Source organism: Eimeria acervulina, genomic scaffold (genome assembly GCF_000499425.1).
Source record: "Eimeria acervulina Houghton genomic scaffold, Eah_scaff98, whole genome shotgun sequence".
NCBI lineage: Eukaryota > Apicomplexa > Conoidasida > Eucoccidiorida > Eimeriidae > Eimeria > Eimeria acervulina.
Window position 1 is genome coordinate 61,344 of NW_013547036.1, and position 14,179 is coordinate 75,522.

At 43.1% G+C, this 14,179-nt stretch overlaps 1 protein-coding gene across 1 annotated transcript; it reads left to right on the plus strand.

Annotated features, from left to right (window-relative positions):
- Window positions 1-6,909: 6,909 nt before the first annotated feature.
- EAH_00015980 (50S ribosomal protein L28, putative) lies at window positions 6,910-8,594 on the plus strand (the record flags this gene model as incomplete). The annotated part of the gene is made up of 4 exons (XM_013391074.1): window positions 6,910-7,275; window positions 7,452-7,585; window positions 7,794-8,069; window positions 8,390-8,594. 4 exons carry the CDS (start codon window positions 6,910-6,912, stop codon window positions 8,592-8,594), a joined length of 981 nt encoding a protein of 326 aa, XP_013246528.1.
- Window positions 8,595-14,179: the final 5,585 nt, after the last annotated feature.

Sequence of the window (14,179 nt, forward strand, 5' to 3'; positions counted from 1 at the left end):
TATGTTTATATAATTAATGTAAATAAAAAAGAAAAAAGGGCTGCTGGTGTGCGGTGCTGCTGCTACTGCACTTCCTTGGCCTCTCGGGCGAGAAGGATTCGACGTAAATGCAGCCTTTGCAATGGTTGACACCCACAAAATAATACACATATGTAAAATAAATAAATAAGTATATATATATATCTTTATTAGGGAGAGGCGCTTTGAAAGGGGGCTTATTATTTAACTAATGGGTCTAGGTGCAGCTGCAGCAGAGGTGGAGTGCCTAGTGGTTAATGAATTGTGTCGTTGTTGTATGTTTGCATGCGTTGCGCTTCTTGTATCTCATAGAAAGAAACGGACTTTGAAGCTACGTGCAAAGGACAAGATTTGCAGCATCTATTCGGTCTCTCTCCCGTCGCTGTGGGGAATAATCAGCCTTTCTTCGACGTTACGCTCACTGTTACACGACAGGTGAATGCATGCACGCATGCATACGGTTATATGCATGCGTTTGCATGCCTGCGTGTGCATGCATGTTTACTTGCATGCATGCTTGCGTGCATACATGCATGCATGTTTACTTGCATGCATGTTTGCGTGCTTGCATGCATGCAAGCGCCTCAGTGCGGAGCCAAAGAGTTGCCGTGTTTATTCTTAACACAAATGAAGTGGTAGGGGCATGTACACCCCAGCGGGATGCACACGCGGCTGCTTGCAGTGCTGTCATGTAGATGAGGCTAGGCACAAAATGAAGCTAATAACTAGTAAATAAATAAATACATATATATTTATATCTGCTTTTATATTTATCTCTATTTTATAAACATGAAGGCGTTGATAGGGTATCTGGAACCGTTAGCATCAATAATTTTTTGTGTATTCAACAGGCGCTGCAGCTCTGCACTACTCTGCCCTCTGTGGAGTCTCCGTTGGTACTGCAAATGAACTATAATGCATTTTTTGTTTCTCTTCTCTCTCAAGAAGAAATAGATGAAAGAGAAGAAGACCTCTGCCTCAGGATTCATTTCCCTACGTACAGGTACAACACCGCAGACTTGCAATCACCCTATAACATATATTCTTTTTTCTTTAAAATGAAAAAATATGTATCCTTTTGCTTGAGTATTTCCTGCAAAAAGAAATCAACATACACTCCACCACGTTAATAAACCTGCTGCTCCTGAAGCGGTTTCTGTTCATACACCTGAAGCGCCAGGCATTTTATGTATTCTTTTTTATATTAGTACTTTTGCATGTATTTCATCTTCTAGTGCACAACATTTCCTGCTTGGATACATATATCGATGTACATGTATGTGGCAGTAACTATATATGCATATATCATATATACAGCGTATATGTATATACATAAGCATAATCGCAAGTATAGATCAATATATATATATATATTATATTTGTATATATGTATACATATACTATATGTATTAAAATAGAAAAGAAAATAATAACAAATTTATTGGAAAGGAAAAACAGCATATTTGTTTCTTTAAATAAATGCATTTTTTCTTTTATATGAATTTATCTTTATGCTCAGCCACCGAAAGAATTTGTTTGAATTGGAGACAGCTGAAGTATTTATGCCTTCAGAAGAAGCCAGAAGAAATGTCTATCACATCATTTGCTTCTATAGACTTCAGGGAAAGAAAGGGGTTTGTCCTTAAATAATTATACTAAATACTATTATTATTTAAGTGTATTTGAGTAATTTATTATTAGTGTTGTTACCCTTATGTAAGTGTATTAAAATGATAAAGTTTTATTATTATTGCATTTGTGCTTTTAAATAATTAATTATTCAGAAATAATAATTATATTGCAGCAAAAGACAACAAAGCCAGTTCCGGTCTTCATACCTTCTTTATTATATGTATACATCTTTATGTATATATATATATTTATATATATATATATATATTTATTATATGTATGTATGTATACATCTATATATATATATATATATATATTTGTATTTATATACATTTATATGCGTTTATGTCTAAGTATATGCACAGTATTTATATATGCGTGTGTAGAAGTGTGCATTTGTACTTACAAGTAAATATATTGATCTCTGTACCGGTAACCACGAAGAATTTATATTTTTTCGGTGTATAATTTGCAATATTTTAAAGACAACTTGCATTTTATAGCTAACAATATATAGCTTTAAACAGCATCACATATATATATGTAAATGTAAATAAATATATGTATATATATATATATATATATTCAATATTTGTAGGTAAGAAGCATATTCACACACTTTGCGCATTCATTTAATTAGATTAATGTAAAGAATTATTTTTTTGTTGTTCTATCAAAAAGATAAACGCGTGTGAAGACACTCAAATTTTATTATTTGGCAGCGCCTATACAATAATAATATTATAATGTATATTATATATACTATATCTCATATTTCATATATGATGTGATATATGATACATGCTTGCATATTTATATATATGCATATATATATAATATGTAACAAAGACACAGTGATAATATTTAATACGATTACTGCATGCACTTACTGAAGACTAGCAAGAAAAGCTGCACAATAATAAGGGCATTGATTGTTAGTGGATTGATGTTGTAGTAAATGAATATAATGTTTGTTCGTTTTTGTTGTTTGTTTGTTTGTTGCTTATTTCAATACGGATGTGATTAATCTCTTTGCATTTTATTTTCTCTTCTTTTCTTTTTTTCCTTTTTCTCTTCTTTTTTTGCTTGCAGTCCTTTGACCGCTGGGCTCGGGACTTAGCGATGGGCGATTATGCATTTCTAAAAAATAAATACGCTCGTCTATGGGCAGAAACAAGCTGGCTTCTCTTCTCCACTGTTGAAGGCACAGCAGCGCAGCAAGAGCCGCTTAACGCAGTTAGCTACGCGCAGCAACTCTTAGCCGAGTATCAACATGAAAATAATACTCCCTGAGTGATGCAGCAACTACAACTGCTACTCTTGCTGCTGCTGCTGCTGCTGTTTCTGCCGTTGTTGGATGCTGCAGCAACAACAGCTGTTGCTGCTGCTGCTTCTGCAGCTGGTGACTGCTGCAGCAACAACAACTGCTGCCGTTGGTGGTGTTGGTGCTGCTGCTGCTTCTGCAGCTGCTGCAGGAATGGCTGCTTCGAATTGTGGCTGCAGCTCGAGTACGAGCAGCAGCTGAAGCATGCAGCAAGGGCCAGAACAGGGTCTGCTACTGCACCGTTATTAGTTGGTAGCAGCAGCTGCTATCTACTGCTGCTGCTGCTTCTGCTGCAGCGCTTGCACATGGTTGCGCAGCAGCAGCAGCAGCAGCAGCAGTTGTTGCTGCAGATAAAGAAAGATACGACACTGGAGCCACCGCATTTGTGGCGCGCTCGCACGGCAGCAATATGCAGCCGTGCAGTGTATGTACAGCTATGAATCACTTTATTGAATATTTGTTTGTATATAAAAATATAGACAGCATGATGAAGTTCTTCCATTAACTTCGCCTTATTTTTTTTACTGGCATCTATTCAATAGAAGAGCCAAGGACCCTTCATTGCATCCTTCTCCCCTTTCTATTCATATAAAGTGATGCTTCAAATAAAACTACTATTTATTCTATTTTACATTATATTCAAGAGTATCGGCACCCCAACAACCAACGCTACTCTCTCTGTACTTAGCGTCTGTGTTCTCCCTCGTTCTGCTTACAATAATATACACTGCAGCATATTTTGATATTTATACCTAAACTGCATATACGTACGACTTGAGTGAATGCTGCCTACTACTGCAGAAGCTGCTGGTTTATATAATAAAATCTTATTTATTTCTCTCTCTTCTCCTCACTGAGACCGCCCCCAGCCTTATTCCTTTCTAAGTTAATTGCCCTTCCTCTACCCAGTCAATCATTCATCTCTGCATGCAGCGTCTGTCCTCATTTAAAGCATGCAGCATGCATGCGTGCATGCATGCAGCAACAAGCCGCCTGCATGCATGCATGCATGCATGCAGTGTTGCACTGTCTATACACCCGAAAGTGTGTGCAACAACCCCCAATTAAAGAAAGACCGCAACTCATTCTGTTTATTATATATTATTTCGCCAGACGCCTTTTCCTTTCTCTGCCTCTAACCCAGAAAAAACACAAAAACAGAACCTGAATGCATGCAGCGGACAGGCGACAGACTGCAGCAGAAAGCAAGCCATTATCATCAGGATTGTGTAGCAGCAAAACTAAAGTATTTATTATTAAGCAAAAAGAAAAGGGAGTAGACACCCGAGAGACAAGAAAGAAGAAGCCATTCCAAGCGCATGCAAACGTCGGAAGGCCTTGTGCAGCTGAATGTAATCATCTCCTGCTACAGCTAGAGGTCCTGCTGCTGCTCCTCCTCCTCCTGCTGCTGCTGCTTCTGCCGTAGACAGCACTGCTGCAGCAGGCTCATCAGGCTTCGCCCCCAGACGCTCTGCCATTTCTTCTCTCTCACGCAGAATAGACACCTGAAATGCATGCAAAAGAACAGAGCACACAAACAGCAGTAGACGTACAAAACGATAGTCGCACCAGCAGCAGCAACAGCAGCAATAGGAGCAGCAGCAGCAGCCATAGCAGCAGCAATAACAGCAGCAGCAGCATACATAAACAGCAGATGCATCAAGTGAAACAAAAACAACGGTGAACAATGCAACAGCAAAAACACAATCAGCAGCAACAGCAGCCGCAGCAGCAGCAACAGCAGCAACCCCCCTGCCCCAAGCACGAATCAAATGGTTCGCACACCAACAGAAGCAGCAACAGCAGCAGCAACAGCAACAACACCAAGCCAAACTACAAGCCCTGTTCTTTAGTATTAATACAGTGCACGGGTGTAAGGGTAGAAAGAAGATGATAAGGAAAAAAAGAAGACAGCAGCAAACTGAGCACCCCCTATGAATGAAGCTAAAGAATAAAATTGAATAAATAAATGCCTCACTTGCTTAGGGATAATAAAACAAGAGTTTGCAAGATTAAAGAAGACGCTGGCGCATGCAACAGCTTGTAGACGTCTGTGATCGAGGGCCAACTCGCAGGTAGTAAACAGAAGAAGAGAAGAAAAGACAGAAGAAAAACAAGAAAATAAAGGCAAGTGCTCCGACTGAAACGCAACTGTACATACACCACAACACACACACACACACATTCGTATGCAAGCATATATACATATATATATATATATATATGTATATATGTATATTGCATGCATGCATACATACATTACATGTGTACATACCTACATACATGCAACCATACATCCATGCATACATACATATATACGCACATACATCCATGCATACATACACACACATACAAGACACACACACACACACACACTTATATACATACATATAGATACATACAAACGTAAGAGCACACACACACACACACACGCGCACACACGCACACACACACAAAGCATACACACACGCACACGAACATACACACGCATATAAACATACGCACACATGCACACATATATTTAATATATATTATATAATGTATATATTCACGCACACCCGCATATGGCCTTGCACACACCCACACACACGCATAAGCAAACGAACTAGGAAACACACATGCATAGGCAGGCACGCGTGCGCTTCAAAAGGATATCCTTCTCTAAGCGCAATATCTATTACTACAGAGGGTTATTTAGAGGGCAAATTAACAGAGAAGGAAGCAGGGAAGGAGCAGAAGATTAGAGAAGGCGACGTACTCAGCTGCTTTCTGTTGAGATGCTTCCGCAGGAGAGGAGAGCCAATGCAAAGGACCCAAACACTTGAGCCAAAGAGAGCCCCGAAGCTGCAGTTAAGAAGGGCCCGCATGCCTAGGAGGAGAAGCGGATTACTGTCTGTTTGCTGCAGCAACGACTGCGACCCAGATAATGATGAAGGTAAGCACAGCAGCAGCGCAGCAACTCCACTGCCTGCTGCTACCAAAGGCAACTTGCTCATGCAACACGCCATCGTATCCTACTGCTTTGCAAGACTAAGAACACCCGAGCTTTATTCGCAAGAAGCAAACAAAGTATGTCCTTCCCCTCCAAGGGCTGGCCTTCTGCTGCTGCAGCTGCCGTTTATGCGCGAATTCAAGTGTAATACGCCTTTAAGATCCTCCAGGAAAAGTAACTCTTTAGAAGATACTCGCGGTGTCTCGACAGCTCAAAGATTCCCGAACAGTTTGCTTCAGCTGAAGAAAACTGCTCAAGTTGATGGCTGCTTTGGCGCGAGGGAAAGAGAGTAAGTAGCAGGCAACGAATACGTTTTGCTGAAGAAAGAAGCTGCCGACAACGATAATAACGAAGAGTATTGCAAAAGAAAGTAAATTACATCCATACTCCTGCCATACTCGTCTACACACACAACTGGAGTGTCTGCGCAGCTCGGCTTTCTACCACAGACCTGGATTGGCGAGACAAGCTGGGGCGTAGAGAACTTCTTTCACTGAAATTAGCTGCTTTAATCGTTCAGTTTCCTTTTTATTAGTATTCTCCACCGAAAAATTGCTACGGAATACCAGCAGTTTGTGAGAAACCACGCCCAAGCACTGAACCCTCTCTGCCACCCCACCTTGTGGATGCCGCCACGGAAAGCTGAACTTTCCTGCATAATTTAAAGTTTTTTTGAATTAATTTTCTTCCTTTAGGCAATTTCTCGCCGTCAGTGATGTGCAGAAGGCAGAGAAACTCCTCCGCTTTCCTTCTCGTTCTTAAGGTGTCGGCTGTTCTTCACCTTGGGCTGCAACGGCGGCTGGCTACACCGGGAGATACTTCATAATTTCTTTCTCCTGTCTGTGTACAATTCGTGCGGTTTAAGCTTTGGAGCAACCTGCTTCGTCTTGAGGGAAAGGCGGTGGGAGAGCCGACGGCGAGGCCTGGACGGTGCTCTTCTCTCATGTCTAATATCTTTTTTGCTGTTTTCTTCCTCCTCTCTGTGGCTGACAAACTTCTGGCTGCCTCTACAAGGTCATTTGGGCGTTCATTGATTGGGGTGTATGCAGCTGCTGCTGCGGGGCCCACTAGAGCGCTGGAGGGGCCCCGCTGCCTCAAGGCAGCACAGGGGCCCCCGCTGGACGCAGAAAGAGGGCCCCTGCTTACTCAGCAGCGAGGCCCTTCTCTCCCCATTGCTGCTGCAGCAGGTGGAAGCGGAGCCGCTGCCTTCCTGTCTTTCTGGTGGTTGCCGTCTCCAGCAGGGGGTCGACAGCCGTGGGGCCCTTTAGGTCTTAAGATGAGTGAGAAGAGGTATAAAGAACAGCTGATGGTAAGCTGTTTGCATCCTGTTGCTTTTTGTTATTATTAGTTTCTGCTGCTTCTATTCCGCAGATTTCCTGAAGCGACAGAGTAATGGCATTGACTAAACTGTTGGGTGGCTCGGGCAGCTGTACATACACCTGAAGGCTGTCTATGAAACATGCTGATGCTGATCTGCATCTGCAGGGAAAGAAATTTACAAGTGTTGGTCGTTCTTCTATCGCAAGGCATTACAGAATTCAAGGAAGAGGAGGAGGCAAACCCCGCGTCAGAAAGGCTACAGGCCTCCCTTCAAACCCTATCATTTTACCAGCCAGGAGGTAAGGCTGCTGCTGCTGCAGCTGCTGTTGCTGTTGCTGTTGCTGAGACCATTTCTCTGCTGCTAACCCATTTGCTGCCTTAGATTCTTCAGTTGCTGCTGTTGCTGTTTTAATGGGTGTTCCTGTTATGCATGTTTCTGGGGTTGGTGCTGCAGCTCCGTTGCAACTGGGCTTCTGCTGATATATTGTCTTTTTTATCTCTGTTCAGGTGTATGTTGTTGGGGAAGATGGACAACAGGAAGGCGCGGAGCATCAGCCATTCAGGTGTACGTACACATCGAGTGCAGCGAGTAAACTTAGCTTGGAAGCGTCTATGGTGGGCGGAGGGCGGGCACTACGTGCGGCTGCGGCTTTCGATGAAGGGCCTCAAGACAATAAAGAAATATGGTCTACAGCGTGCAGCAGATAAATTTAAACTCAACTTAAAAGACAAACGCCTCTTCGCGGGTGTCTCGCACAGGTGCTGTCCTGCCAGCCTCGGAGTGTATGTACACCTAAATTAAGGGCATGCATGCATGCACTTGCGTTTGTCTCTCAATGATTAGACCGCGGTGCCCTAGTCTAGAGACGTATATAGAGAACATTAATACTTATTTATGCATGCAGCAGCAAACATAACTGCAGATTCCCTCGTGATAGGCAAGCCTACGCCTTTTATCGTTTGTTATATGCATTCAGGTGTATCTGCACTTAGCTACGCACATTACTATCTACATGATAATGTAGTTGATTAGTGTCGCACGAAAAAGGAAAAAGCTGAGAGATGAGGGCCCTCAGCATATTGAATTCTTCTTTTTGTTGCAGGGGCAAGTACCGCACAGCTGGCTTACAGGAGGCCCTCCTTGGCTCCGGTGCTGCATCATCTGCTGCTGCTGCAGTACTTCCTGCTGCAGCATCTTCTGTCGCAGCACCACCTGCTGCAGCTGCTGCATTGCCCACCACAAGACTCCCTGCTGCAGCAGCTGCTCCTGCAGCAACATCTCCTGCTGCAGCATCTTCTTCAACTTGAATGAACGTGGGGGCAGTGTGAGCAGCGCAGTAAAAGCAGAAGAGGAGGAGACGGAGGGCCGCAGATTTAAAGGGGAGCCGATCCCTCTTTGTTTTTTTTTGTTTAGGGTTTATTGTGGTTTATTAGGGTTTATTAATTATTAGGGTTTAGGGTTATGAGGAGCTGGGGTTCAGCCGGCTAGGGGAAGTGCGTCTTCATCGAGAGACAGTGGAATTGTCTTTGCGGTGTCTTCACCGTAGTCGAGCTGAGGCCAGAGACAGTATATCATTTACGTATATGTGCATATATATTTATTATATATATATATATATATATTTAGCTTGAGAAGGACTGCATGCATGCAAAGGCAGCGGAGACGCACAATGATTACTTTTCTTCCAAGGCGAGAAGGAGCGAGGTAAATGGGAATAGGGGCTGAGGGGACTGCATCTTCTTCGTCTGCTTTCGTTGCTGCTGTTAAATGAAGTTTAGATATCTGTGCTGCTGTTGTTTTATTAGTTGTTGCAGCCCTCGCCTACCTTTAGCCTCGTTTACAATTATACATAGTTGGGCTGTACAGACAGACAGTGGCGTTGGTCTCAGTGGCAGTTCGTTGTTTCTCCTCCGTCTTACGATTTGTGCAGGCGTTATAAATGCCTTCTTTGGGGCTTTCTTCGGCTGTTGATTGCAAAGGCGCTGCATGCAGAAATATTATTTGGCCTCCGCTTCCCTTGCTGGACACAAAACAGTACATACACCTCAGCTGATGAAAGGAAAACAGCATGCATGCGTGCATGCATGCATAGGCTTTGGCCTTATGCTTACCTTTGCCCAATGGCTGCAAGCAGGAAGGCGGTCAAGAGATACATTTAAATGAGAAGGAGCGACGATGCTATAGAAAGAAGCAACGAACCCTCGAGGCCTCGCAGCTTTTCTTGATGGTGTACGTCTGCTCCCGTTTCAACAAGCGTTCTGTTTGTTTTATATTTTATATACCGTCTCTCCTCTTCATTTAAACGAGTCAATATTCGCAGAGAGGGACCCACTGGATGACAACTCCAGCTTCTTCTTCTAGACTGTACTGTCTCGTGAGGTGTACATACACCTGATATAATATCAAATATTACTTACGCATGCGCGAGGGTTTTCGTCATAACAGATTGCGATGAACGCTCGGCTTGCGGCTTTAAAGGGCATTCCTGGCCTACGCAGTGTTGTCTAAAGACACAGGCAAGAAGAGAGGCATTTAAATATAACAATTATCATAATTATTCTTTTGTTTTTATTATTTCTTATTGACAATCATCCCTAGGTATAATGTTTATTATTTTTTACCTTCCAGACGCGGAGGGGATGAAGTACTGAGGGTCTCCTGCAGCACTACCCACTCCCTCGGCTGACTGCGAGGAGACAGCTGTTTCTTAGAGCAGAGAGCCAAGCGCTTTTTGGGGGAGATTTGGAAGTAGACGGAATCTGAAGAGAAGAAATAGAATAATAGGAGTTTTAATAATAATAGAACAATCACAGTAATAGGGAGCATAGACTATCCCACTATAGGGGATGTATATAAACAGCAATGATATATATATTATATATGTATGGTAATACATGTATATATGAATATAGATGTATATTTATGTTTCTCCCTTATAGCTCCCGTTGACTATGGGCTTTACTGCATTTCGCCGTAGGAAGGACCTGCTGCGAGGTAGTGGGCAAGGCTTTTGGTTGTGTTGGTCCGTTTATTTCAGTGACGTCCTTCTTGAATGGCCCTTTTAGGAATATACGGCCGGGGGCTGGGGTGTACGTACGCTCGAAGCACATCTGTGAAGCATGCGTTCGTTGCGCAGGCGTTGTTTTGTCTTAGGGCTGTTCGCCTTACAGGTGCAAATGCCCATAGCTGGGCCTTCGAGCTCGCCCCCACATTCTGCACAGTTATGCCGCTAGCCTACGGGAAGAGGGAAGAATAGGGGATGGGCTTTGCAGGCTGCTTAACACAATTTTGTTTACCAGAACAACCACAACGATCCCGTTCTGCTTGCAGCAATTTAGCAGAATAGAAAAACGATGTATATACGCATTTATTCATTGAATTCCTCCTACTGGATTACGCGTCGCGGGAACAGTCAGACGACCGCCAGGCTGTACAGAGCCAAAAAAGAGAAAAGAAATGTTTGGGTACTTGATTATACACCTCGGAGTGGTGAGTTTAAGGGTTTTTGTTTCACTCGCCTTGGTACCCACGAGGACGTCCGCTGGGCCGTCGAAGATGATGTCCAACACCTCATCAAAATCCGCATGCATGTGAAACATCGAATCTAGCACGGCAGGTTTAGCGCTTCCAGTGTGCAGAACAGCCCTTGTTAAACGGAGCCAAGCGCTCAGAAACAGCAAGAAAATGAAGAAATAAATCATTTTTTTGCCTTAACTATAATAAAACAAACGACATTTCCGTCTAGGAAATGCTTCCTGAGATATTTGCAGAATAGCCTGATCTAAGTCCAGCCGGAATGAGCTGCGTATACACCTGAATCTGATCTTTCTGAATTGCTATTCTAGTGTCGTTATTCAGGCATGAGTTATGAAATACTGAACGGATGAGAATATGTTCTCCTTAGAAACCAACAAAAAACAAAGTCTATTACAACTGATTCAATTATTTCTCGTTCTTTCTATTGACCTTATCCGCACTCCAGCAGATGGATATTTCCTGCAAATCCTGTTCAAGTAGCCGGGCGAACAAGCCACGATACGCATGTTGCACGACTCCTGAAGTGTGTATACACGACCTAATGAATTAAATCAATTCAAGCAGCTAATACGCATTTATCTATCGTACGTTCTGCACATTTTGCCCAGTAAGCTTCCACCATCTGCTACTGAGCTACGTATCGGGAGAAGGTGAGGCACGGAAGCTGTCGCAGGCTAAGCCCATGGCGCTGATCTTTCCCACTAAGACCTCCAAGTCGTTCGTCTGCATCTCCTTCGCCACGTGGGATAAAACCGCGTGGGTTACCTCCATGACTCTGTGCGCAGCACACGCATGCGTTTCTATACAATGATTACTCCTGTTATTACTGTTGGCTTCAAGCTATATATATTGTAATCTTATTTGTACTCCTACACATTCATACTGTTGCAGCACTGTCAGTTATACCCCTGAAGTAAGGCTGCATAAGCAAAATGCAGTTAAGCGCACATGCAAAAAATGCCTCCAGCACATTGCATGCGTTCAGATAGACCTCAGCGGCAGGGCAGCAACAGATGTCCCCTTGCAGCAGCAGCAGCAGCAGCAGCAGCACCAGCAGCACAGGCGTTTCCTTGAACTCACTTGCGTTTTCCCTCAGGAAGCTCCAAAGCGTGGGGTGCGGAGATCATCACAGAGCTATCTTTTGTCCTTGCTTGAGAGCAGTCGGCTCTGCCGATGCAAATAAGAAACTCCTGATTATCTTTTCTGTCTTTTTCATAACAAGCAGAATGAATAACCCCTGAACGCTCCATCATTTCCTGTCGCAACAGCCGCAGCAGCAGGTGTACACGCATACACCCCAGACACAAACATATATAATATATATATATGTATATAGGCAAACGCATGCAAAAGCTCTCCCCATCCCTACAAGCAGATACACCCAAACATTCCTGAAACCCCCTCTTCCTCCTCTGTGTATGCAGAGGGCAGTAGTCGTTGCATGCATGTGCTGCAGTGAGATTATGAATAGAGGAGAGAAGAAATATTTAATGAAGCACCTTTATTGCAGGACTTAGGGCGTAGACTCTGCCGCTACTTGGTGCAGCAGACGAAGGAGGCGGCGACCCTCCCGTGTTTGTTTGCGAGAAGAGAAGAGGCCACCCAGAAAGCCAGCAGATGGATTGTGTAATAACAAGAAAAAAAAGTGAAGTCTGAACTATCAGCAGCACAACTCCCTTCATATACCAAAACAGAGAAGGAGAAGGACGCCTCTGCTTTTCTTGCATCTTCTCCCCCCCTTTAAACAAACAAACACACACATCAGACAGCAGCAAACAGAAGCAGCAAACCCTGCTCCTGCTGCTAGACAAATCAGTAGTGGGAGCTCCAACCGCTGCTGCTGCCGGTGCTGCTATTGCTGCTGCTGTTGCCGTTGCTGCTGCTGTTCCTGTTCCTGCTGCTGCTTCCGCTGCTGCTGTTGCTGCTGTTGCTGCCCCAAGAGGGAGCAGCCTAAAGAAGCAACAGCAGATACAGCGCGGCGCGGCGTCGGCAGCGGTCTCTGCAGGTCTCAGCGTCTTAAGCACAAGGAAATATTATAAAACAAAAAAATAATAACAATAGGTTAACAACAATAACACAAAAATATAAGCATATCGAATATATGTACAAGAAAACCTCTGGAAGCATCTCAACAGACACAGAGATGGCTGGGGGCCCCCTAATCAGCAGCAAGCTGCTGCTGCTGTAAAGGGGCCCTCGTAGAAAGGGAAGAAAGTATTAACTTTCTATGAAAAAGAAGAGTTAATTAACTCTATTTAATTATAAATATTTAATTAATCCTTTTTTACTGTAATATTCTTTTACTTTTTTATTTATTGTCTTCAGACAATGCATGCGCGTCGTGGGGCTGCCGCTCTGCATTTTTATATGCATAGGTTCGCAAAGAGAACAGTAGCAAATGCAAATTTATATACCAAAGTAAAAAAGATATTTAATATATTATTGTTATTATTATTTAATATATTTTATATATAACAATTTGCTTTACATGCATAATCCTTATCATTAACCATATCTCTTCTTTAAATGCTATATAATATATATATATATATAGCATTTAAAAGAGATATATAAAGTATATATATATATATATATCATGCGCATATATTTATATATAAGTATACTCATACATATATATATGAGTGTATTTATATATAAATATATTTGTATGTTTACAAGCATATAGTATCAGTTGTTCTATCTACTGACTGATAGTTAAAGTGTTGGCGAGTGCATCTCCCCTTCTCCTTAGAATGAGTAGAGGGAGATGAAGAAGAATAAAGAGTTAAGGCTTTTCTTTCTTTTGTCAGTGCATGCAATCCATAGAAACCAAAAAAATAGGTGAACGCCTCATTGCTTTATTAGCCCTGTAAGTCTTCTTGCGGGGCTCCGCCAAACAAAGCCCAGTGAAACAGCGGCTCTGTCGGCAACGAGATGTATATACACCCGAGCGTATGCTAAAGAAAGCCCCAAAATTGGCATATAAGAAGCCCCTTTAACTTCAGAGGCCTCTGCTGCGCAAATCGCTGCAAGCATCAAGTGTCTTCCCTCCCGTCTCGCTACACTCCAGCATCTGCAGCAGCAGCAGCATTTGCAGCAGCACCTGCACCTGCTGCTGCTCTGGTGGTGCTGCTGCTACTGCTGCTGCTGCTGGGGTAACAGGCGCAGATGCACTGCGACAGCTGAGAGCTCTTAAAGCTGCTCCCTACAGAGGGTTGCAGCCCCCTAACTGTGCATCTTGTCTCCTCCTTTGCAGCACACAAACACCTGCAACAGCCTCTGGCCAACATCCAACTCAGTCTGCTCCCGATGGCGCCCTTAGCCCCCTAACGTATATATATATATATATATATAT